Source organism: Carassius auratus, chromosome 36 (genome assembly GCF_003368295.1).
Source record: "Carassius auratus strain Wakin chromosome 36, ASM336829v1, whole genome shotgun sequence".
Lineage (NCBI taxonomy): Eukaryota > Metazoa > Chordata > Actinopteri > Cypriniformes > Cyprinidae > Carassius > Carassius auratus.
Window position 1 is genome coordinate 4298876 of NC_039278.1, and position 27916 is coordinate 4326791.

A 27916-nucleotide genomic window follows, 5' to 3' on the forward strand; every position below is an offset into this window, starting at 1 on the left:
AAATTGTGTTTGCATTTAGCCTCTGATAACATCAAATTCAGAAACTGAGAAAATACAAGTGTGGACTGACGTTAACCTTAGTTGTGCTTTGATTCATTTTGTCACTTTGCAAACTCCATGCAAAAAAAAAATAAAAAAAAAATATCTATCTATCTATCTATCTATCTATCTATATATATATATATATATATATATATATATATAATTATAATTATAATTATAATATATTATAATCATCTCAAATTGAACTGGAGGTGGTAAATTCCTAATAATATATTAACGTTACGTAATTATTTAGGTATTTTAATAAGATAGATACCTAAAATACGTTGCGCATACAACTCAATTAACGCGATCATTATAAAGGTGTTAGAACAACAAAACACATCCACTTCCACATATTTGACAATCGGAATATCAGATATATCCTGCTATAGCTAACAAATTTGTGAAATTAGAATAAAAAAGGAAATAATAGCAGATCATCAGTCATCAGCGCTGACAAGCAATGAATGATTTGTCTCCATGGGAACCATAAAGCGATACTACGATCAATAACGGTCGCCTTGAAAACCTTTTAAACTTACGTGTGAAAAGGTTAAGTAAGGCTTACATTTAAATGTGTCTTTGTTTTGTTTTGAGTGTATGGTCAATAAATAAAGTAATTAAAAAGATGGGCACAAAACATGTTTGTCATGTATCTACTCCCCACACTTTGAGAAACGCTCATCTAATTTAACAGCCAATTTAGCGGGGTACCTCCGATTGATCAGGATTTTCTTTTCTTTTTTTTTTTTTTGGCTGGTGTCGACAAACAATGAAAAATTGTTGTCTGGCTGCCTTTCAGTGTCCTTTTCATCTTTCCGTCAGCTTTTCCCACCCATTCATCCAAGGGACTGCGCAAAATAGTGAACAAACTTTCACTAAAAAAGAGAAAGCAGGTTGGGTAATACCAAGTAGTCGGTGCGGGGGGCGGGGGGTACATTACAGATTATTTAAAATATGATACTATCTTTCTTGCTGGCAAATGACATTAATAAAGAAAACGAACAAAAGTGTTTATTCTGAATATTTCATATTATTTAAATCTGAATGGTTTGATGATATTGAGGGGGTTATATTAGTTGGATCTGATTTTTGGGGGGGTCATGACCCCCCTAACCCCCCTGCAAATTACGCGCATGCCAATATGCAACCACCAGTCTCACAAAATTCTGTGGGGACACTGGGAATATAGAGGAAACTGTTAGGATTGGCTGTTTCAATGTTTGTGTGTCAGTTCATCTTACTATTTGTGTGTGGACCATGTATGACGCTAAATACATTTCTCTAGTAAAGCATAACGATTCGCTTTAAACGAAAGTGTGAGTGCAGCATTTTGATAACCATTCTAAGGTCTTATTTTGAGTCTCGGATCATACCGTGCCACGCGCAATGACACTGCTTCCTACAAGCGTTGTGAGCGCGCCGCTGACGTCATCGCGGGAGTGTTCCATTCGGGAGAAATTAACGGACATCAGCACAATTCTCTCTCAGCGCTCATGTAAGTTGTAACCGCAAAAAACGTGCACGTTTTTACCTTCAATACATATACAGCTTTGACGCGAACCCGTAGCCGATAAATAGTTGTTCGGAATGTGGGTCTGAACACAGTCGGCCAGTTTGTTGGCTGAGCTGTTAGCGAGCTAGTCGGTTTTAGCCTGTGTTGCTGATGACGTTAGCAGCCTAGCCGCGAGATCAGGTGCAGCAGGTCAGACATCATCGAAACCGAACCGCTCCCAATCACACACATCCGATATTCTGAATGTGAACTTTATGTATAGTAAAAGTATAATATAAAATACAATAAATAGCAGACATTAGTATAAACATAAAAATGTGTGATTGGAAATTCAGCACTGTACAAACACTTTCAGTTTATTATTCAAAAATCTAGAAGACTGAAAAGAAAATCTATGCATCTTAGAAGAATTACTTTGCTCACGAATACTTTTGCTAATAAAATGAAGTAAACAAATTCAAAACCTTTTTCGATTTTGTTTTCGTAAGATGGAAGAATATCGTTCACGTGGATTAATATATAATTTAAAGGCTTTAACGAAATAAAAACAATAATTAACAATTAATGCCATCTTTAAATAATGTCAAAATGGCTACAGAAGGTATAAACCAAAGACATGTCAACCCTGGAATATTTGAAAATAATCAACCAGGTAATTATTTGTAACTCTATTAAACCAATATTTGTTACCAGTTGTTATATTGAAATTTATGATTGATGATTATGGAAATAGTGGATCTTCCACATAAGGACTGCTTGATCATTTTAAATAAAATAATGAGATGGTAAAATGGGGATCATTTAAAAGATACTTTGTAAATAGCCACCCACTCGCGTGTTAATTTGCTTGTATGCTGCTGATGCAAGGTCCCACCACAGTCTATGGGTGCCACCCAAACAAGCTCATTGGCGTGATCCGATGCTGATGCTGTCGGCTGATTGTGTATGCCTTTGACAGGCGTTTGATCGGTTGTGTAGTCGTGCCTTCCGCTCGAGCGGTTTGCGCGTAATGTTTCCGATGTGTGATCAGTCTTTGCTGACGATAGTGTGCGGCGGAGCGTTATATCGACCATCTAATAGTATTAGCCTGGGTTGGGCGTAAACGGCTCATTCACCAGCTAGCCGGGCAGCTAACTCAGCTAGCGAACGGACAGTCCTGGAAAATGATCGGATTAATTCAACCTTCAGCCACATCCGTTTGTCTCATGAAGTGAAAGGGGTCTGTATTCGTGTTTTAACCCTCCGTATTACATGTCATCGTAATATCTTTCAGTGACCGCTCGAGTTGTAATTGTACGGCGAGAGAGTTAGCTTCATTCACATAGCCAGTCTTGTGTTTGCCGGTTTTGACATGGCATTTTAATTTTGTTTTTGTTTCATGAGCAAGTTTAACATCAGATAGACCGCTTGTAGCTTAAACCAACCCATCGATGTAATTGTAAAACCGTAACGTAGTTAACAGATGTATATGTAGACTTGTATTTGCGTGTTTTGTATATGCCTTCTGTGTGAAATTCTTAAACGTTGTTTGGCTTTAAAATGGTACATTAGTTAAAATAGAAATGTAATAATTCTTGATAGAGTTTTTTAAATAATTTTAAACATGCTAGTATTGATATACATTATATTATGTACTGTTTTTGGACAAGTATTTCCTCCACATTTGTTTTGAGAAAAGGTCTGACATGACTAGTTTAATTAATTATATGCTTTTTTATGTATACTCTTTTCAGCATGATAATCCTACATTTATGAGGGCCAAGCTGACTGAAGTGTCAAGAGGACAGCTTATGCAGCATTGAAGGCTGTTGTCTATTTGCAGTTCTGGATTTCTAGTTAGTTTTATCCATCACAGTATCATATTTCTGTGTTGAGAAGACGACTGAACAGGATGACTGGAACTGAAGGTATGGAGAGTTGTTTATGTCGTTCATCACATACTTTTTATTCAGGAAGGACTTTGCAATGAATGTTTTGCAAATTAAAAGAGTTCATCCAAAAATGAAAATTAGCCTATATACATTACACACTCTTAAAGCTGCGGTAGGGAACTTTTGACGCTCTAGCGGTTAATAAACAGAACTGCTTGCGTCTTGCGGAAGAACATCGTAGCCGGAACTACTTCTCTCTGTTTATGTCTATGAAGAATCACAAAGGTACTGGGTTACTCCGCCGCGGTTCCCCCGAAGTAATCTAAAGTAGTCAGAATATCAACACTTATTATAGGTGGACCCTAGTGATTCAGGATAAGTCAAAAACACGGTTTGGAAAATGGATTCATGGTGTACTCGCTTATTATATAAATTTTTCTACATTTTGAACACAAACAAAGTTACGGACCGCAGCTCTGATTGGTTGTTTTTTACCAGGAGCGATGGTATTCCTGCAAATGGCAATAGGACCACTGGGAGGAGCCAGAGGAACTTGATTTTTTTCACCGATTATCTGTCTCATATTCTACTGTCAGGACATAATGACAGGTTTAATAAATAGTTTACAAATATTTTTTTTACAAAAGTTCCCTACTGCACCTTTAAGTCATCCTAGGTCCATATGACTTTCTTCAAGAAAAATCCAATCAGAGTTATATAAAAAAATTGTCTTTAGGGTAATCTTTCAAGCTGTTTAATGGCACTCAGAGGATGTTGCATGCATCAGTCCAAAATAAGTTAAATAAAACGCGCCCATCCCACTGATCTATAATATAGAATTGGATTGCTCATGAAGTCATTAAAGTGAAGCCGTCGCGCTGCCATATTGGTAATCCCTAGTGTGCGAAAAATTTCCATTGAATTAATAGGAATTTGTATGATTTTAATGAGAAAACATCAACTAACAAGTCAGCGTTCATAAATATGAAGTATCTCTGTACTTTTTTTTACAATGCGAACACCCTAGGCATGTAAACGGTTATTTTTTAAATGTCGGGAATTTCCCCTACTTATTAAAAAGCTACCGTTATTACAGTAGTGAGCATCATGAACATGATAAACATCAGACGGACACGACCTCAACATATAAAACAAACAACAGAGTACTCATTCTGAAATCTGAATTTATTCAGAGAAATAACTGACTATATACAGTACGGATTTAAGAAATAAATACAAAGCTTTATTTCCCAGATAGTAAATTACAATTTTATTTCATTATAGAGCGATATTAACAACATAATTGTATTATTCATTGTAATATATTAAAATCCATTTCTGATACGAATACGTTCATGTTTAATAATTCCTGAATAATTTTGTTCATAAATAAGCCATTTTTGTGTTGGATCAGTTACCTGTGTCGTCAGTGTGCAGCAGACACACCCACCTAAATGATTTAAATATATTGCTTATCCTGCCCCAAAAGACGGTAAACACTGCAGATAAAATCTGAAGTAAACATTACTTTATTACACATAAGATAAAAACGAGTCTCGTTTGACTGATTTGCTTCAAATCCAGTTATTTTAGGACAGTGGTTTGAATGTAACTCAGTGGTGCTCTCTGCTTGTAGGGATTAATAAAATGGCAGACCGAACACTTCCGGTGACTTCCCTGTCTGTTGGCAGTTTAGAACGCAATGAGCGATCCAGTTATATATATAGATCAGTGGCCCATCCATAAAAAAAGTGTCCTCCTGTAGTGAATCAATGCATTTTTGTAAGAAAAATAACCATATTCAAAACATAAATCGCTTGAATCTAGCTTGCGCCAACAGTTGTACATGGAGGAGGACATATGGGGTCGGCGTTGCGCTGGTGTGTTTCGTAAAAACCAACGTTTGTTAACAGGAGCTTTATTTACTTTAGCAAAGGAAAACCAGTCTCCTTTTGGCTTATATCGAAATCCTCTGACATTCTTCTTTACAAATCCTCGTTTTGTACTTCTAATTAGAGACCATTGTTTTGTTTTGATCGCTCCCCTGCACTTCAAACATAAAGAGAATGTTGTGGCGTCTGTCCATTGCAAGATAGAGCTGATAAACCACAACTAGGGCCCTATGATTTCCGCGATGCAGAAAACGCGGAGGGAATCCAGTCATAAAAACGGAATTTACAGTTTAACGCGGAATGGCACGGAATTTGCCAAATTTTGAATTAAGCACTTGCAGCACAGCAAAAATAGACTTGGTATGTAAACGATCGCTGCACTGCTGCAGACGCACCGCTCCTTGAATGCACTGATGGACCGCAACCTGGTGCAGTATGAACTAGGGCTGCACAATATTGGGAAAAAATGACATTGCAATATTTTATTTTTCTGCGATATGTATTGCGATATGAAATCTAATCTAATTTTGTCTTACAAACAAAAATGGGGTGAGCACACTTACATTCTCTATTTATAAGATTTAAACATCGACACCATCGTGTCAATTGATTAATATGCGCGAGGGAGAGAGAGAGCAAGATATCACTTGTGTTGTTTGAAGACAGTGAGCGTGCGGCCAGGCCTTGCTCTCTCTCTCTCTCTCTCTCTCTCTCTCTCTCTTTCTCTCTCTCTCTCTCTCTCTCTCTCTCTCTCTCTCTCTCTCTTGCTCTCGCACGTTCTCTCTCGCTCGCTCGCGCTCTCTCTCTGCCCTGTTAAACTTACAGGACTTAAAAACACATGCAAATGATAAACTTTCACTCTATGATGGTTAAGCTGTGCAATTAATCCGCGAATCACATTCGTCAAGGGCCGGGGAGCAGCTGGTCTGTACAGTTAATGAATAACGGATCAACTATGACAGCCTACATCGCACATCCTGCAATGTGACTATCGTGGATTCGTACATCGCGATATCAATGCTTAAACGACACATCGTGCAGCCCTAGTATGAACTAGGGCTGCACGATATTGGGAAAAATTTACATTGCTATATTTAATTTTTCTGCGATTTATATTGCAATATGAAATATAAAAAAAATTCTTACAAACAAAAATGGGGTGAGCACACTTACATTCTCATTTTAAATGATTTAAACATCGACACTATCGTGTCAATTGATTAATATGCGCGAGGGAGAGAGAGCAAGACAGCGCTCGTGTTGTTTGAAGACATTGAGCGTTCGGCCGGGGCTCGCTTTGCGCCAGCGCTCTCTTGCGAGCGCACGCTCTCTCTCAGGCCGGTGACAGGTGCAATATAAATAGGCGTCGGCTCTATTTCTAGCATGCACGTGTTTTCCGCGCGGCTTGAGCCACGCCTGAGACGCACGTCTCACGCAGGCAGTCTGCAAGCTCTAACCTGTTAACATGGGAGCAGAATTAAAAACGGACGCTTGCGCCACGCATCTAGTGTGTCGCCGGCCGCGCGCTCTATCTCTCGCGCGTGCTCTTTGGCCCATAGTTAATGAATAACGGATCAACTACGACAGCCTACATCGCACATCCTGCGATGCGACTATCGTGGATTTGTACATCGCGATATCGATGCTTAAACAATACATCGTGCAGCCCTAGTATGAACGCTGGAATCTGTTAACATGGGTGCGTGAAAAAAATATGTAACGCATAAGCACTGCAGACGGAGTATGTATGAAACAGGCGTTATAACGTAACTTCAGAGCACTGCTGTGTTTACCCTCACCATGCCTCGCAGTGTCGCGCGGCCATGGCACAGCATAATGTTCGTTCCGAACATTGAGAAATTAAATACATTGGTATGGCACTATATTAAAAATTAATCTTGTAACGAAAATATACACCGGTTTTCAGTATGAACCAGTATACTGTCCAGCATTAAAAGTGAAAACCAGGCTTTAGTATGACTTCATGTTGTCAAAAGACCCGGTACTTCGGTACCAAGTCTGTACTAAAAAAATGAAAATGTCATGGTATCAGGTTTCTTTAAGTACCTGTGGTACTAAGTACCCGGTCAACCCGGTTCGTGACGCATACAGCGATTTGATTTCCACGAAGCAGAATTATTTTTTTTTCTTCATTAGCATATTTTTGTGTTTTGCTTTGGTACCAAATTGGTACCGAAAACCGTGGATTTTCAGTGGAATCGGTACCGAATTCTGAAGTTTTGGTTCCGTGACAACAATAGTATGACTATTTATGTATAAACTAATGATGAGGCAATAATGATTAGCTTTTTATGATTTAACCCCTGGAATTACAATGCCATTGTTGTTGGACGTGCTGAGTGTTCTGAATGTCTTGACTCTAGTGGAGTGTATTATTGCTCAAAGGCACACATGCACACACACATACTACTCGGAAGCTATGAGAATGGGACCAAGAGAGAGAGAGTGATGGAGAAAATAAGCTGACCCATTTCATTAAGAGAAATTAGTGATTTTGAAGGTGAAGAGGTGTAACAATTCATTTGTTTTCAAGATCGACTGATCACAAATCCTGCAGATGTGCTGCATCCATCATGAAATATGACTTCTAACTAGACCTGCACCATTCGATCAACCAGGGATCGGAACCGGCTGATTTTCCTCATGATCTGCCCATATCGGTGACTGGGTGATGAGTCTCACTACTTTCTGATTTCGAGGCCAAACCGTTTTGTGCGTTTAGTGCTTCTATTGCACATTATTTTAGTAATTCCTGCAGGTTTTGCGCTACACCAAAAAATGAGTGGCTAACTGCGCTAAAATGTTCAAATACATACAATTATTTTCAAAATGACCATTTTGATGCTGTCTGTCATGTTAACCATAGAACAAGAGACAAAGAAAACCACTTTCTTCTCTTGACTGAATACGTTTTTATAAATTTAAGGGTATGCATTAATTTGTATTAAATTTTTACAATGAATACTACAGAAAATTAAATTTGATCAAAATTTACATTTGCTTTAATTTCTGTAGTATTTCTTACCTCAATAAAAACGTACTTAACCTAAAAACTTTATTTCATAGCTCTTAATTTTATATTGCATTTGCTATTTTTCTTATTTGTTATTTTATTACTAACTTGTTTTTTTTCTGAAAATAAAACTTTGCAATGAAGAAAATGTAGATTTTTATTTGTGTATGCTGTCAATTATAGCTCATAGAAAAAAAATTCAGAATCAAAAATCAGTATCAGCAGATCACACTAACAAAAAATCGGAATCAGTCAAGAAAATTGCATTCGGTGCATCTCTACTTTTAACTAATAAAGCCTCTATGATCAGTTGAAATTCAAGAATTTGCGATTTGTCAAAACTGCATGTTGTATTTGCACACATGCCCCTGCCACATATGACATAATTGGCTTGTTATGATCTTTTCTGCCATTATAAGATGAATGAGAGTTAAATATAAACTCAAACTATTAAAACAGACTGGTGACAAGAATGTTGCTCACACAAGTCTCTGAGGTAACCGTCATTGGTCTAATTTTTTTGGACTGATATAACTGGGGTGACAGCACACCAGGGTGTCCTTGGGTGTGTGCAGGGTCTGTTAAACTGCTGTTGTGTTGAATATGATTGTGTTATAGAATAGCTGTACCAGGCATGTGCGCCACTCTGTCACTCGTCACTTCATGTGTCACCTTGCTGTCGTACCACTTCCACATCTGGAGGATACTGTTTCTGGACTAATTTAGGTCAGGGTTTGTTTTCTGCTGAACTAGGTGTGGGTTTGTTTACTGCTTAACTAGGTGCATGTCTTTCAGTCTGGATGACTTGTTTCTTGTTTTCTGTTTGTCCGTGGATGGTTGATCTTGGTGTGATTTGGATTCATGTTCGCAAGATGATTTTTGGCATTGATTTGCAAAGGGTAAGAAGAATCATTTGTATTAGGGCTGCTCGATTATGGCAAAAATCATAGTCACCATTATTTTGGTCAATACTGTAGTCACGATTATTTAACACGACTATGAGGAGGCCATATGACCAAACCTTCATATGAGTGATTTATTTAAAGATAGTGATACATATCAAATATGTATTTCCTGTTAATAAGGTTGCTATGACATGTATTGTAGAGACCAGCGGAATTTCAAACAAAAAAAGAAAAGTCCTCAAAATTATTGAAAATAATTAAACTGTAAGTAATGATACAGCAAAGGAAAAAAACAATAGATTAAAAGATACAAATGAAACAAACTGTTTTTTTTTTTTTTTGTTTGTTTTTGTTTGTTTTTGGAAGTCTCAATAGTTGTTAATACTTTAACCCTTGTGCATTGTTAAAATTCACTACCCTTTCGTTATGTTCGGGATGAAAACATCCACAAAATTGCTGTAAAAATGTATCTGATGTATCAGAAATGTACCGATTTTTTTGTTTTGTTGCATAAATCTATTAATCAACCTCACTCCTGATTAGGGCTGTCACCTTTGTGAAAAAAATCTTTTTGGATTTTCAAGACGTGTTCATTGAATCGATTGTAAAAAATAAATTTTCCATGTCGAAAAAAAGACGTTTCCTTTTTCAACGTCAAATATCGGACGAACGTAAAAAGAGCGCTGGAAACGCACAAGTCAGCAATAATTCTTATTTATTGGAATTAAAGGGGGGGTGAAATGCTCGTTTTCAGTCAATATCCTGTTAATCTTGAGTACCTATAGAGTAGTACTGCATCCTTCATAACTCCAAAAAGTCTTTAGTTTTATTATATTTCTAAGAGAAAGATAGTCTGTACCATTTTTTCCCGGAAAAACATGAGCGCCTGGAGGCGTGACGTGTGGGCGGAGCTAAAGAATCACGAGCACGAGTAAGCTTTTGTGTTGAGAGTGTTTGGAAGCTGTGACATTACCGTTAGGAAAAAAAACATCAACCAGATGAGCAGCAGCAGCAGCAACGACTACATCAGGACGTTTCTATGTAGTATGTATTGAAACTGTATATATTTGCTTTAACGGTTTTGGAAAATGACTAAGTTCCACTTTGTCGTCTTTTTTTTTTTAAGCTGTACATGTGGAAAGTGCAGTTTGATGACAACATCGCATGTTGTTTACTTGATGTGCTTACGCACCGATAGCTAAGTTAACAACACCAAGATATTTGAAGCAGTTTTACTCACCGCCTGCGGTTCCAACACATGATCGTGACACTTTTTCGTTGGGACTGCATTACCCTTAAGAAATAAACAATATGCAAATCCGGCATCAAACTGGGCCTTGTTTGTAAAACAAGCATCTTCGAAATGCAGGGAACAAACAAAAACACTTGCACAACTCCGTTGATGCTCTTTAAAAATAAACTCCATCCACTGGTCCCTTAATGCTGTTTTTTTTTTGGTAATCTATGCAGGGTTGTCTCGCCCTGGCAACCAAAAACACACTTCTTTTGTGACAAATCGTTCTCTCGCTCTGATCAGTGAATGTCTCTGTGCTCTGCTTTACGGGAGCGCGCGCTCTTCCGGGAGAAGTGCCCTTAGGACCCATAAAAGGAAGTTCCGCTCCATCATCACATTCAGGCAAATCAAAAATCCCCAAGATTATTTTAAATAATGATCAATCCTTTTCAAACAACTGTTCAAAAAAATTAAACTTTAAATTGACTTTAACAGGCCATGTGTGTTTTCTTTTTATTGAATGTAACCGACACTTAGTCTAGGCATCAAAAAGGTTAGGGCCATTACAAATTTATTGGACAGGAAAACAAGTCGATAAACATTATCGGGGTCCAGAGCAGGGTGTTTTTTATTCACTATATATCCAGCTGTTGAGAAGATGCGCTCCGACCGCACTGATGTACCAGGGACACTCAGGTACAGCTGCGCAAGGTGGGGGTATTACCGGTCGCTGTCAGCTTGCAATGGTCCTTTTCATAACTCAGAATCTCCTGTAATTAGATGCGCAGATGAGGCAGTCGCAGCGAGACTTCCAGACACGCGTAAACCCGTCTTTACATTAACTTAACATTGAAATCATTCACGCCAGATGCTCTATTCGCTTTTGGTGTGAACGCAGCATAAGAGGTCGCTTTCGACGTCACTGGATTTTATAGGCGCTTATTTTCTGTCTAGCTTTCGCAAGGCATTCTGCACTTTCGGAATTCTTTTTCTTCAAACAAAATGTAATTGTGGCTGGATATTTTTTTAACTTTTTATCACAGTCTTGGGCATGTCAAAGATTAGTAACAACATTGGCTTTGATGCGTTGTTAGTTTTTGTGCAGCATTAGATTAACATGTTTTCTCCCTCATTTGTTGTTCGTGGCTGTTTTTGCTAGGGATGCACCGGTGGACCAGCCATAAATCGAAACCGGTCGGTTTTTGTTTAAAATACATGATCGGCAATCGGCCAGTTTTTGGTCTTTTTTCGGCCGATATTTCCTATACAGCACCTATAACTGCGCTTTGTATCTGCTGATTGCTGATCGAGATTTACATATCAGATGCTTGGCTCACTGACATGGTATACTCATTCATTTAGTTCATAAACGAGATGTATCAGTTCATTCACTCTCACAAATGAGATCTCTCGATCTCGTTCAGTGAAGGGCTTATACTACATTCAACAAATCACATGCTCCGTCACATCTTGAGGTTTGAGTAACAGTTCACAGAGCTGTTCACGAGCTGCGCATGCGCTGCTAATAGCGCCGTGCTCGTGCGCTACTGTGGAGAGAGGAATTTCAGTGAACGATAAATATGAGTCTAGTACCAACGTATCTTCCGTGATGTCCCCGATGCGCGAGTCGGGGTGGGCAAAGAAATGTTACTTTATTTGTGGGCTGGGGCGGGCTAAATAATTTCATAAAAGCAGGACCCGCGGGTTGGAAAAAAACCGGACCCACGCATCACTAGGCTGCATAAGCGAGCACAAGTGATACTGTGGCCGCCGGTCCACGACTGGTAGAAAAAGACGACGCTCATTACAGCTCACTGGCTGAGTTTTCTCCTCTGAAAGAAAAGGTTGCACAACTGACAGAATAAGTTACAATATCTGAGATATTGCTGCTAAAAAAAATAATTATTTATTTTTTTATTTATTTGAATGTCATTGCTTAAATTGAGATAATTTATCTTTTGACATTTAATCTTCTGACTTCAGAAACATTGTTTAATATAATTGCTGTTCATATTTTTATTCAAAGTTCAGAATCAAGATAAATGTATTACTCCTATGTTTCTTATGATAACTGAGATAATGCTGCTAAATGTATTCTTTCTTTACCTTGAATGTCATTGCTCTATTTTATTTTTTATATTTTGATATTTCATATTTTGTTCAAATGTTTAATACATCTGCTGTTCATATGTTCATTTATTAGTGTGTTATATGATTAGAATGTTGTCCCAGTTTTAAAATAAAGCAATGATATTTGAGTGTATTTTCCCTTTTCAGGAAAAGTATCGAAAAAGTATCAAAATCACAATTCTTGACTAGGTAGGTATCGAAACAATAATTTTGGTATCGTGACAACACTAGTGGAGACAGTGAAGGGATATTCAGCTCAACTTTTTGCGTTTTGAATGAGAAACGAAATGGTCTAAACTGTGACAACTGAATTATTATTATTTTTAAAGATGAATGAAACACTTTGCATCTTAGTTTTATTTCGCACCAACATTATTTGATTTTAACAATTTGGAATAATGTATTTATATAGCATACCTTTATTTAGTCTCACTGGTGAAGACCTTTTTTTTATTTAAAACCAAATTTGAAAAATAAAATACTGAAATGCATCCCTAGTTTTTGCCCCATTGACTTCCATTATAACAACATTTTTTGATTGCAAAGCCATGACACCATAAAATCATGCATTCTTGATGGTTGGTGGTTTTCCTTGTTGGAAAGAGGTAAACTTTTTATGGTTGATCACTAGGTGGGACCATTAACCCTTTAGATAGGCCTGTGCAAAAAAGTTTAGTTTCTGGATTATATATGGAGCTATATGAAGTATAACAGCATATTATTGTGTTTGTGTGTGAGAGAGAGAAAAAGTGTATGAGAGACCTTTGCGCACTTACTTGATGTATTTTAGAATAGCAAAATGTACACCTCAGCTCTCAGAACTACATGGAGTAAACAAAAACAAAGTAAGTGTATTTATGCACCTGCTGCCTTTTAATGTTGGTGACACGTACAGACTAGTGTTGTCACGGTACCAAAATTTCAGTATTCGGTACCGATACCAGTGAAAATCCACCGTTCTCTGTACCAATTTCGGTACCAAAGTAAAACACAAAAATATGCTAATTAAAAGAAAAAAAACACTTTTTAATCACAAACAAAATTAAACCAATTCATCTTTATAGTAATTAACAATTGTGTTTAATGTTTTTCTACAAGTAATATAATTATGAAAAACAAGTAAACAAGTTTTTGGTAAATAAAGGGTATTTGCTATTAAAATTAAAACATGGAAGAAATATTGTGATTTATTTGTTTAAAAAATAAAGTTTTATAAATTTTTTCAACAGTAGTAGCTAGAGCCCGACCGATATGGTTTTTTGGGGGCCGATGCCGATGCCGATATTAACTCGAAAAGAGCCGATTTATAAGCCGATATTTTGATTTTGAAAATAAACTGGATATTTAGACCCATTTCCTATATACTGCACTTACACAACATTCAATAGCAAAATATCTGCCTATTCTATGTATGTGGGCTGTATAAACCATTTTCCAGAAGAGATTATGTAAAAAAAAAAAAAAGCCTTAGATTATAGTCTCAATGACTAAACAATTGCACATCAAAAGTATATATTTTTTAATGATAAAAAAACAGCCTGATTTTAAACATTTAACACTTTTACTTTCTTCCAGTTGAAGCTGGTTTTAACAGTCTGTGTGTGTTCTGTAAATAAATTATAATACTAAAGTTAAAGTATTTGCAGAAGTAGTCCCACACTTTGCTGCTACAACATGCCCTTTTTCAGCCATCTGTAGGGCAGAAAGAGACAGAGAAAGAATAAGCATGTGTATTAATAATATCACCATGTATCATTACTCGTGTCATCATTAGAATTAGAATTATAATAAACAGGGATCTCCTACATAGGCAAAAATGAGAAATATATATATATTTTATTTGTCAACCAATAGGTATTACCTATTACCTACTTCTATTTAACAATATTACAACATTTTCCTGTTATGTCTTTAAAGCTGCTTTGAAACAATCTGTAAAAAATAAAAATAAATAAAATAAAAAAAGCGCTTGTTCAGCTCACATGTATTTACATGTCCTATCTGGTTAATCATTTCGCATCTAGTCGAAGTTGAATGGTTAACGTTAGTGTCATGAACACACCGCTGTCAATTTTGAGAAGAACCACCTTCAATCAAGTTAATAGCAAGCATTTAAGGGGCCTGCTAAAAAGGAAGCTATATTAGCGTTAGAATAACATAAGGCTGTAGCTATCGAATATTTTAGTAATCGAGTCTATGATAGGCTTTTGTACATTCTGCTGAACAACAGTCTTTATCTGGACTTTTATTTTGACGGGTTGGCGTACATTTACAGTTCTGTGTATGTGATGTGATGCTGCTTTTACTTAAATCAAACGGTCAAATGCTCATGAAGTGACTGTCAGAGCAGTTCTGGAGATGTTGTTCATGTGTTCACGTGATTATTTAGTGAGACAGCAGACGCTGAATTAGGGCTGGGCGATATGGAGCAAAAAATATATCTCGATATATTTTGCTATATCTCGATATACGATATATATCTCGATATCTTTACAGGAAAAATAACCCCCAAAAAACTACTGCAAAAACAAATATGGCAAATATTACATGTTAAGGGGCCTATGAAACATTTTATTTTTTTCTTCACCATATGTTTTATTGTTACCTAATTCTGTGTTTTAGCATGTGCAATTATTTAAATGCATAAAAACAACTTAATTAGTTAAAAACAATTCTTAAAATAGCCTTATGTGAAATTTTTTTTTCCCTTCAGAAATTCTGTGTATTTACATTTTTCTGATTATCAAATGAAGGCATAAAACATTCATTTAATTTATCTTTTAATTATTTAAAATTAGGCAAACTTTATTTTTTGGTAAACAAAGGGGATTTACTATTAAAAATAAAACATGGGAGAAATGTTTTGTGATTATTCCTTATAAAATTATTTTCGTTTAATTTTAATAGTAGTAGTAGTGGGCTATCTATATTCTGCTGTACAATAGTAATAGATTTCTGTCAAATACTTTTATTTTGACGGGTTTACCTTTACAGTTCTGTGTATGTGATACCACAGTCTATGATGTGATATGAGCTAGTCTTACTCAAATCAAACGGTCAGATGCTCATGAAGTGACTCTCAGTGCAGTTCTGGAGATGTTCCTCATGTGTTCACGTCTTTATTTAGAGAGAGGAAAGACAATGAAATCAGCGCGAGCGTTATGCGAGCTTCCGTGTTTAATGAATGAAGACGCGCTTCTGCTCCATTCGTTGACACAGACACGCAGAACATGCAGGATTCATATTTAAATAGACTTTTCCGGGTTAATATTTGCAGATATTAGTCCATTTCGCGATTTGATGTAAGTGCATGACCGACTTTTGATTAATTCATTTAAAATTTGACCAATTCCGTGACATTCCGCGTTAAACTGTAAATTCCATTTTTATGACTGGATTCCGCGATTCCGTCCGCGTTTCATTGGGCCCTACAGTAGACATCTGCCTGCCGTTCGCCCTACGCCTTAAAACTGAAGTATCTCCATATAATGGAGCCAGTTGTCCTTTTTTTTTTTTTGACTAGTTCTCTACACGCGAGGTGAGAGGGGACAAAAGCAAGGAGGCGGGGGGCGAGCGAGCGGGGGCGAGCACAGCACAGGGAAGGCAAACAAGCAAAGTGGCGGAATCAGAATATAAACAATATATCGATATATACGATATGTCAAAATCCATATCGTGTTTAAAAAATATCTCGATATATTTTAAATATCGAGATATCGCCCACCCCTACGCTGAATTCACCGCGAGCTTAATGCGCTTACGTGTGTTTAATGAATGAAGAGGCGCTTCTGTGCCATTCATTAACAGAGACACGCAGAACATGCAGGATTCATATTTAAAAAGACTATTCCGGCTTAATACTTACAGATATTCGTCCATATCGTGATTTGATGTAAGTGCAATGACCTATTTTTAATGAATTCATTCAATAACATAACAGCTGTTGTTTTTTCGAGGCACGCTGAACATAACTTCTAGTCATTGCCCCCCTGCCACAGTTACCCGGTCATTATGTGGGAAACACTGCAGATATATTTAGAATAAGTTAAACGATAACGTTATAGTTTGACCTCTTATTAACGTTCGCACTCTTCCACTGATAAACATGGTATTAGCTCTGTGGCTAATCTAATATAGCAATGCATTAGCGGCTGTAAGTGATGTTACAGAATATTTATAAGTGATAATGATAGGACCGTTAGCTAGAACTACCACATCATTGTATATACAGTGTATGAACTAAATCATTTCACATGAAGAACGACAGACTCACCGTCAAAACAGAAAAAAAAATCTCCGTGGCTGGCTTGGCTGATCGCTTTCTTCGCTAGTGGATTTCTGGCGCTGTTGTCAACTCTGGAGCTGCAGAGCTCCCTCTGGTGGGTAAACTATGCAACACTCATAACATGAGTAAAGCATGAGACTGTTTCTCATCATTCATCGGCCGTTATAAACGCCGATGCCGATTTAAATGCAATAAGCTCATATCGGCCGATAATATCGGCCAGCCGATATATCGGTCGGGCTCTAGTAGTAGCAGTATCACATACATTCAGGCGGCAAGGAAGTCGACCGGAAGTTGAAGTCTGCCGGGTGCCGCCATCTTGTAGCAAAACTTCACTTGCGTTAGCATCCCATTGACCTCCCATTCATTTTGGCGTCACTTTGACAGCGAATAACTTTACATCTGAGGCGTTTAAAGACTCCCGTTTGTCCATTATTTATTTCTAAAGATACACGACAATGTATAAAGGGCTCCATTACCTTCTATGTTACATTATGGCCCCGTAGAAACAGTTTTTGTAAAAATAGGCTAACGATTGCGTCATAACCACTCGACTCTGTCGCATTACCGTACAGACAGGAGGAGAACCTCGCAGGCAATTAACTTAATATGGCGTACTGGCGTTACATTTTAAAATACTATACAAAATAATTAATCGGAATACTTACTCCTGCTCACTCACGCCAAAGAACTCCCCGCTCAAGCTCGCCGTCTCTGCAAGATTAACGATGGCAGTTTGCATGCACAGCTACTAAAAGCTGACGTCATCAAGCTTAGTTTAAGTCTGCGCGTCAGAAACGGAAGTGCTAAAAATAGCTAAAAACGGGCTTCACTTGTCTCAATTGAGTTCCAATGGGGTCGCTGTGTCCATTTCTTTTACTGTCTATGCATACATTCTACTAAATAATAGTAATATTTCTAGCACAATGCCTTTATGTAAAAATTAACTTTTATTTTGACAGGCTACTTTTATTTTGACAATGGTTTTACTCAAATGAAATGGTAAAATGTTTGTGAAGTGACTCAGAACCTACAGTCTATGCTCAGAACAGTTCTGGTGATGTTTATGTTTGAGGAAGGTATGAGACGGCAGATGCTAAAATTACTGCAAGCGTAACGCACTTCAGTCTATGTAGTAAACAAACCCGTACGTCTCTTCCATTCATTCATTCACACAGAGAGGCGCAGAACATGCAGGATTCATATTTCAACCAACTTTTGCGGCTTAACATTGACAGATACTGATCCATATGGAGATTTAATTTGATTAATTTATGCTTACTTTGACAAATTCCGTGACTGTCCATATTAAAATGTAAGTTTCATTTTCATGACTGGATTTTGAGATTCCGTCCACATTTTCTGCTTTGTGGAAATCATAGTGCTGTATGCGTCAAGAACCGGGTTGACCGGGTACTCTGTACTCGGTACCTCAGGTACTTAAAGAAACCTGGTACCGTGACATTTTAATTTTTTTTAGTACTGACTTGGTACCAAAGTACCGGGTCTTTTGACAACACTAGTACAGACTAAACAAAACTGAGGTACATGGATTTAAACACTTGCATGCCATCCTGCTGGTCATTTGATTGAGAAGAGCAGCAGGCAACACTAGAAAGGGCTTGATTTGTATCGAAGTTTTAGAAATTATTATGCAGCTTGACCCCTCAAGCAAGCTGCAGTTAATTTGAAGTTGGTGTTGCATGTTGGTTATAATAAACTGTTCATAAATCTGATGCAAAGCAGATTTTTTTTTACAGAATAATCAAAAGGTGTATGTCTCCATCATTTTTCATGGAAATATTTCATTCGTGATCCTTCAGAAGATTGTAGTTCTTTCCCTCATTTAAGGGATAGTGACCCAAAAATGTGTTAGTGTTAAAAAAAAAAAAGAAAATATATATATATATATATATATATTTTTTTTTTTTTTATATATATATTTTTTTTTTTACAAATTTACAGCTTGGAAGAGCCTGTGCTGTTTTAAATAAAACTGTGATTGTGTTAGCCTGAAAGTGGAAATGTCAAGATGTTCCTAGGATGCTGCTATGTCTGACACCAAATCTTACGAAAAGTCATAATTTTCTTGGACATTATTAGTTTTTAGGATTCATGTCTATTAGTTAATTATTACTGCAGACATAAACTTGAATGTTTATTGTCTTTTCAGGTAGGATAAGCGATATCAATCGTGAAGCACGGTGTAGACTAAAGCTTACCACACTGTCAACATTGAACACAAAATATATTTCTGTCAAGTTTGTAATTATGCAGTAAAATATTACACATGATGTTGGATTATTAAAAGAAACTTAACCATTTGATATCTTACTTGGAAGGACAGTGTATATGCTTAGAAATATTTTACGTCTTTTTTTCCATTCATTATTTGTAGCATGCCTACCAGCAATTGGATGAACCCACTGCTCAAGGTGTGTGTTTACTGGGTGTGCGTGCTTTTTGGATGGGTTAAATGCAGAGCACGAATTCGGAGTATGTGTCACCATACTTGGCTTTATGTCACTTCACTTTCTTTAAATAATCAAAATAAGTTTGGTGCTTTGTTACTTTTAATCAGAAAAAAATGATCAGCTTTCGAATTCTATGAATTTTATCACAAAATATAAACGTGTTTTTTCAGCCACAGAAAGACAAAATGTAACGTAAAGTCAAAATTACCTCAGGAAAGACATTCATTGTACATAAACTTGATAGTCAGCTATAAAAACTAACTCTAGAGAGAAGCATTGTATTACTTTTATTTTAATTTACATAACCTTGAGGAAATCGGTCATGGGAGTGTGCAGGGAGACTTCAGATATAAAACCACGGACTTGTTTGGAAATGTTTACTCAGTGAAATGATGGCGTGGTGGCTTCACTTATATTATGTCTTGAGCAGTTCAGTTCATTTCTATATTAGTATTTGTAGCCATTGTGGTGTGGCTACAAATAACAGGATTGGCTACAAATAACAGGATTACAGCTGGCTGTTATTCTCTCTATAGCTATAACTGTGGAAGACTGTGTCGGCGTGGACGAGCATTTTCTACACCGAGCGTTGTTGCGCCTGATCGTAGTTTAAATTGGTGCAACAGGTGTAAATATTTATATTAAAGCGTGATGTTGCAAAGCCAGGCGCAGGGCTTATACCCAGCTTTTTTATGTCTAGCTGGTGCAACTGGCCCCTGGACGGTAACTGTTGAAATTATTATGGCGTGCTGTGGTAGTGCAGTAAGAGGGTTTATGTGTGCTGAAGTAAGCTGAATAAAGAGGATTACAGCTGGCTGTTATTCTCTCTTTCTTAGGCCCATCTTAAGCCTGAGCTCCATCAACAGACTCATCTCAATTCAACACACCTGAAGCTTTGTTTTCGTTTTATAACAGTTCATTTTAGACTTTGTAAAGTTTTTATGCAACTTTTGCCATGTTTGTTTGTCCAGGGCAGTTTACAAAATTAGTGGGGCAAATTTGATCAAGAAAATAAAAGTTATTTACTTGCTGTGTCATCTAATTATGTTATGAAAAATGTAATGTAAATGTTCCCGGAAATTACTTGACCCTTGGCTGCCAAAATCAAGCATCATAAACCAAACATGAGCACACCATGTTGTCACTGTGTGAATCTGTACCACTGTCATGTATAATGTGACAACCAATTTTCTCCACAGCCAATCCTGAACTTTGAACCGGTTGAGGCCAGGCTGGACTAATGGTAGGAGACATGATTTACTTTGTCATTATGTTACTTTGTCATATTTGTCTTTTGAGATTTTGATCCAATGTGAATAGTTCTGTGTCAATCTAAACTATTTTGAGCATGTCCGAAACAAATAAGCTGACCTGAGTTTTAGATGGGTTGTGCTTCATGGACAGGTGATTGGATGCTAGGCCACCTGGGGTTGTAGTAATGCCTCGGCTCCACTGAGGGTTTGTCACCTCTGCCTAATTTCACCTTTTGTGTTTAACAACATCAAACCCATAACTTATCACCTCTACTCACCTTAGATTTACGTAAGGGCTGGACGATTAATTTAAATAAAACCTTTATGGCTTAGAGCAGGGGTGCCCAACCCTGCTCCTGGTGATCGACTCAATCAAACACACCTGAAGCAACTAATTAAGGTCTTCAGGCTCACTTAAAAATTAAAGGCAGGTGTGTTTGATTAGGGTAGGAGCCAAACTTTGCAGGAGAGTCGATCGCCAGGAGCAGGGTTGGGCACCCCTGGCTTAGGGTGGGTGTACACGGTGCGAATTCGGATGGTCGGAAGATCGTATGTCCACGCACACGGCATGAGTGAGTTTATCTGAAAATCGTACGGACGAGATGATATACGACACGATTTTACAACCTGCGAATTCCAGAAGCAATCGCACGAAGTTGATAGACGCGTTCGACTTGAAGCACCGCAGCACGCCCAGAAGGATCACTGTATGACATTAAAGTACAGCGAGAGCGATAAGAGAGCACACATATCCAATGCATTCGAATCGCTCTCGCGGTACTGTTATACAGGTGATCATTCTGTGCATGCAGCGCTGCTTCGAGTGGAACGCGCCTAATACAACTGCTCTCCCTCTCTCATAACTGCATATAAAATATTGATACGAGCCGTGACTGTTTCCTACACGTACAGGTTATTTTTCAGCAATAGGAAACCGGGACGTTTGGTTACCCTGTGTGTGTGTTCTTGTATATGGTTTATAAATATCTGAAATGGGTATTAAAATGTAAACATGGTTTATGAGGACAATTACTGTGCCCTCGTAAACCAAATGGCTTTAAAAAATACTATACCGTGTTTAATAGAAAATTTTAAAATGCATTTTCCGTGATGGATACAGGTAGTGTATGGGGATATACCGTTACGTTTATGGAGAGTCCCTGTAAACTACATATGCGTGTGTGAGAGAGAGAGGGCGAGAGAGAGAAGGCATTGGAATACGTTGCTAGAAACATCATACAGCACTCGCTGTTGCTGACAGACTTCAGCTGCCGTCTTCATATTTCTTCTTCTGTGGTTTTCCTAGTTCGTGATTGGTCAACTTCAGATAAAACAACAAATCGGCTCGTTCAACCGCACAAATGGCACGAAATCAAACCGATAGCTTACGAACTTTTTAGACATGTTTAAAAATGATCGGGAGGTCGGGAAGTGCTCGTAAGCCGCTCGGCTCGTAATTCATCGCAAATGATACGAGCCGCGACCATACGAGAATACGCGATTTCCACACGATTGAAAAAAAATTGCATGCTAACTCGTACGACAGCAAAAATCACACCGTGTACGCCCGCCTTTAGAGTGATGACAGCTCCGGGGTGTTAATAAAGGCCTTCTGAAGCGAAACGATGCGTTAGTGTAAGAAAAATATATATTTTTTTATAATTTATAAACCGTAATCTTCAGCTTTCAGTCGCTCAAGCAGGCATGTTCACAAGGCGTTTGAGCGTATGCCCTAGGCGCAGCCAAAGGCGTAATGTAAGCTCTGGGGGGAGAGTGACAAACACGATCAAATCACTAATTTATTTGAATAATTATGTCTTTCAGAGTGAATCATGGTAGCAATTCACAAATTTTTCCACTGGTGCTTGCAGCGTACCAGAGCGTTTTGGTGTTCAGTAAATGCAGCTCCACACAAATCCATCTCTTCATGTGCTCTGGGTTGCTCTAACTTGTAATGAAAAGCACTTGCCAGCAAAACAGAAGTTTGATAGTTTAATGACGAAAAATTTAGAAGACAGCCATAAATATTAGTATTGTCATTTTACAGTTGTGATGTATATTTTATTAGTAATAATAATAATAATAATAATAATGATAATAATTATTATTTTATAGCCATCTTAATGAATAATCACAACATTTTTGCCAAATTGTTCAATCCTACTAACAAGCACAGCTAACTTGGATTTTCATTCGCAACCACAATTTTTTTTCCCTTAAATATAGCAGCCCTACATAGCGGCGTTCAAATTTGCATTGATTTCCGTTAAAGGGTCTGAAATTTTGTATATACTGTGTTGCTAAAGAAGTGATCTAACATCATTTGACCCAGAAATTGGCACCCACATGTTTTCTTTGTAGTTCTGTCATACCTCATTCGCTTGGCAAAACCCATGGCTGTAGACTGCTAGTGGTCTGTCAGTAGTGATATTGCTAATGTAGTTTTAGTTGGTTGGCTCGGAATCTTCAAGGTGTGGTTTATTTAATCTGTGACCTCTGCCTTCACTCTCATGAGGCAAGACATAATTGTGAATGAAAAAGCAATCCATGCAACAGGCCTAAGCTGAAAAAATGTCAGCTGCATCCTTTTGTTTTTGAGCCAACCAGTGTGGCGGTGTTGTGATTTGAGCTCATGTAGTTGTTGCTTGTGTTCCATCGCTCACAGCTGCATGACATAATCCATTTTATTTTCCTTCTGTGGTAGACGTGCATGACTTTGCGCCAAACCACAGATGCATGTACGCTCTCAGAGTCCACCTGACTGCTGCCTACCTCTGCTTTCTGGCTTTTGAAACTGCCTATCAGAGGGCTGGTGGAGGCGGGGCTTAGCTAAACCCCACCCCTGTGATGACCCTCTGAGCGAGACTGGCGCCTCCTGATGGACCAGGGTGGTAGCGAGCAGCCTGGAACAGAGGAGCCAGACTCTGGGGGTCGAGCAGAGAGGGAGGCGAGCAGGAGGGTGTCCGAGCCTGATCATGGCCTGTCCAAAATTACTCACAATGCCTTGGAGAACATGGGCACACTGGGCCACGGTTTGAAGCACTTCTTCCAACCTCAGCGCAGACGCTCGTCTGTGTCGCCGCACGACTTCGCATCTTCCTCCACAGGCCCCATACTTGAGCCCCAAGAAGCGGGGCCAGAGTTGGGGGAAGTGCCTGCCTTGACAGTTGCCGCCCCTAACTCTGAACCCTACACTTCCGCCCCCCCTGCAGCTCTGAGCCGTGTGCTGCTGCAAATTCGAGGCCCCCCCATGATGAAGAGAGGGACCAGCCTGCAGAGCCGCCGCAGCAAGGCAGGGGGGGGAGGGGAGGCCCCCCAGAAAGGCAGCCCCCAGATCCACAGGCGCAGTACTCAGGAGACATTGCTGCAGGTGGGACGGCCACGCTCCTCCTCCACCACTGATACACCCAGCAGCCCAGCTTTTTCGGACATGTTGCTGACCTCTGGCTACCACTCCACTGAGGAGGCTGATCGGGTAAGTGCCACATGAATGGCACAGGTTTGTCAAGGTGATTTCTTCAACGATTACTCTCTGGTGGTTGTTGTTGGTAGCCATGCTACCATTTCTCAAGGTTTCTTGGACAGACAAGTTTTAAACTACTATTTAGTGATGTTTTGGGTAGTAAAAAAAAACTTTTCCTCCCCATTTTTTAAAATATAAAACTTAAAACTTAAATTCTTTTCATTTGGGAAAAAATATATAATGCTGTTAAATAATTTTAAATGCATATTAAACTATAAAAAAACTTACATTTTAAATGAGAAATTTTAATGTTAATATAATATAAAATGTTAAAATTCTCTACGATCTTTACAGTCTTAAAGGCTTTCAGTGATTTTGGGAAATGTAGTCCTGAACTACAAGCCCGACCGTGCATACAGGAAAATAAAAATAATAATCCTTGATGTTGCGTTTTACAAAATATTCCAGCATGCCTTGCACATACAAGTAATCATTTTGCCAAGGGAAATGTGATCAGTGTTCAATAGGAGGTTATAGTAGGCTGATTGAAAGGTGGATTTGAATTTAACAGCAGTCTAGGCAGATGGCAATCTGTCTGAAAGAAACTCCAGGATGGAAGGACGAGTTGACAGTACTCACAGGTCAGGTAGCTTGTATAGCAGGTCACTATGTTCTTAACCCCTGCTATATTTAGCCAAGTCTTTGGATGCACTTCAGTTCAGAGCACTTCTAGGCAGCATTGAGCTTAATGTCGAAATCATTGCCTTTTTGTGTTTTTTCTAACCAGGATGTGGGATTGGGGTAGCTCTTTGCTTTCATTTATCCTCAAGGATACAGTCGAGGTTAAGTTTGCTCTTGCATGACAGGTGAAGCAACTTTATTTAGAACTTCAGTTCAGATAGTTGCAAAACCAGTTACACTTCTGCTTAGCCTTTCTCCATTACTAGATGTTTTTTCCTGCTGCTCACTCAAAATAGCATTCAAAATCTTTTACCAGGAGAAATGTTGACCAATACTACTGTATTACGTCTCTCCAGGGTAATTATGCTTACAGTTCATACTTCATAGTACTATGCTTTTAAGCATGCCTTTTTCAAAAGCTAAGCATTTCTACCAGATACATTGAAGGGTCTGGGTGACTTCCAAAGTGATTCAACTCACCTGTTGTTGAAGTTACTGGCACCATTCAGAATGTTCCTCTCTCAGTTGAGTGTCAAAACATAATCTCTGTCTGAGTCTGTCATTTATTTCAGACCACCGTTTCAGCCTGGCTAGCTCGGTAAATTGAGTTTATGTTGATTTGCTGGGTATAAGTGTGCTATTGTTTTGTGTTGTGTTCATCTGTTAGCCCATATTTGTGATTACAGTTTAGTTTTTTCAGCTTAGTTTTGTTGTCAGTGAATTTTGAGGTCAATCTATTTTGTCACAGAGTTAGCACAGCTCTCTAAGAGGCTTTAACACCTTTGTTAATCAGACAGAACTGTGATTCTCAATTAAACAGAGAAAATCCTCTCCTGACCAGTTAGATGTGAAAAAGACATCAGAAGTCATCTGTAATGTCTTTTCAGGCATCTTCTAGGTCTTATCAAATGGGAAGTCAGCCATCAGTTCACCTAGTTTTTCTGTGCATGTCCACATAGCTGGGAATTCTACCCATGTGTCAAGTTTCAATAGGGGAACTTACTGGCAGTTAACACCTGATCCTAATGGCAAAAATAATGTATTTTTTCATGATCAAACAATGCTGGTGGGGCTTTTAGCCAGTTTATAATGACTTTAATGGATGCTTAGATTATCTGTAGTTGTTTATCTACGATCAGTGAAGGCCATATCACTGATAATCTGGTTTCGACTTGTCTGTCAATGGGTCTAGGGACAGAGTTCATTTCACTGCTGGCTAAACCCCACCCCTTATACACAGTAGGTTATCATACAAAAAAGAGAAATAATGTAAAACCACTTAATTTTTTTCCTTAATGTTGGTTGCCTTGTCATCATCTTCAATTGAAGTGGTGCAGTGAGCCTTTATTTATCAGTGAATGTCCTGCATTATCTCAGAACTTTGAGGGCTATGTCATAGTACAGAGGTCCAAACTGTCAACGTCACCTGAAACCGGTGTAGTCTCACTTAGTTCATACGTGGCAGGTCTTTCAATATGGACTGTGTTGAAAGTGAACCACCATTAATGGTAATTTATTTAAATTCTTTCTATTATTGTAGGAAAATGGACTGCAAAATCTATTATTTTTCTCAGGTTTAAGAAAATATTAAATTTTATAACCTTTCTAGGGCTTATCACAGTTCAATACATTGTAGTGTGCAACAATATCTTAATTGAATTGAATGAAACTTTGCCACTTTTGTCCAGTTCCAGAAATGCGCTTATTTTGATTACCACCTTCTTTATTTGGTGAACCATAGTAAATTATTAGGGATGCACCAATGTTTCGTTTGTATTAGAAAACATTAAAAACTAAAATCAGTCATTTTCAATGCTACTAGTCAAATTAAGTGTTAAGTATTAAATCATTTTAAGGTACAGTTTAAAAATATAAAGATTGATAAGGTTGTTTAATAGTATTCAACTATTTGTGCTTTAAACGATTACCTTTGCAATCATCTAGCACTCATTTAAAGTTTGTTTAAAAAAATGGGGGAATGAGTATGAAAATAATACTGAAATTAGAAAATATCTGTAATATCGATAACTGATATGATACTAATATTGTGCATTCTTAGAAAATAAATAAAAAATACTGAAACAAGGATATAAATTCTCAAAATGAAGATATGCTTCAATGGCATGTTTTTTCCTATTTTTCTGTCCTCTTGGGATGAGGCATGATGAGCCAAATTATAGGTCATCATGGGCCAGCTTTAAATGATCAATGCAGTAACATGAAGTCTAAATACATGATTTGATTTGCACAGCACTAAATCTCATTCTTCCCTTCACAGCAGGATCGTTTAGAGTTGTTGGGCCCTGCCATGTCTCCCAATGCTCTGTCAACCAGTTCAGACGGCGGTCAGTACGGTGTGGATTCAGTGGATGGAACTCCAGACCCTCAGCGCACCAAGCAGGCCATCGCTCAGCTGCAGCAGAAGATCCTCAAACTCACAGAGCAGATTAAAATCGAACAAACGGCAAGAGATGACAATGTAGCCGAGTACCTGAAGCTGGCCAACAATGCAGACAAACAGCAGAGCGCTCGCATCAAGCAAGTGTTTGAGAAGAAAAACCAGAAATCTGCGCAGACCATCCAGCAGCTGCAGAGGAAGCTAGAGCATTACCACCGCAAGCTCAGAGAGGTGGAGCACAACGGAATCCCACGCCAACCCAAAGATGTCCTGCGAGACATGCACCAGGGTCTGAAGGATGTGGGTGCCAAGGTAAAGACTTTCTTTACAGTGTGCTGTGTTGAAGGTTGTGTTTAGGATTGGTTGGAATAGATGCGTGCTGATCTGAAATGTTTTCATTTATTTAAGGGGATCAAACTGGACTTTTTAAGTTAATCATATGACTCATGCAGTTTAGACCTTGTACTCTGTATGCAAGCCAGGTTTGGATCTTTGCATTGATTGAAAGAATGTAATAAAATTATTTTAAAAGATGTAACCACACGAATCTCTTCCTAAACATAAGGTGCTTCCTTACTGCCTACTGCACACTAAAAGCTGATATGCACAACACAACTTTTAGACCCATTTTGCAGTCTGGGCAAGTCAGTGACATCAAATTGAGTAGTGTACGATGGACACAGACTCCAGTTTTTTAGCTTCAAACTCCAACACGTTTAATATTTTGAGCTGATT

General features: G+C 38.2%; 1 protein-coding gene across 4 annotated transcripts; it reads left to right on the forward strand.

The window, feature by feature from the left end:
* Positions 1-1221: 1221 nt before the first annotated feature.
* LOC113055007 (transmembrane and coiled-coil domains protein 1-like) lies at positions 1222-27916 on the forward strand. 4 transcript variants are annotated; one of them, XM_026220920.1, is made up of 5 exons: positions 1222-1543; positions 3295-3468; positions 20586-20629; positions 23344-24114; positions 27065-27916. In XM_026220920.1, exons 4-5 carry the CDS (start codon positions 23518-23520, stop codon positions 27536-27538), a joined length of 1071 nt encoding a protein of 356 aa, XP_026076705.1. In that variant the 5' UTR covers positions 1222-1543; positions 3295-3468; positions 20586-20629; positions 23344-23517; the 3' UTR covers positions 27539-27916. The 4 variants fall into 4 exon arrangements, with proteins under 4 accessions (XP_026076705.1, XP_026076703.1, XP_026076706.1 ...); XM_026220918.1 differs by having other exon boundaries at positions 1225-1543; positions 27062-27710; XM_026220921.1 differs by having other exon boundaries at positions 1231-1543; positions 23852-24114; positions 27062-27689.

Coding starts and splice junctions, on each gene's coding strand:
- LOC113055007 (XM_026220918.1), top strand. CDS start 23,518: ATGGACCAGGGTGGTAGCGAGCAGCCTGGAACAGAGGAGCCAGACTCT. Junction 24,115..27,061: donor CCACTGAGGAGGCTGATCGG/GTAAGTGCCACA, acceptor TTCCCTTCACAG/CAGGATCGTTTAGAGTTGTT.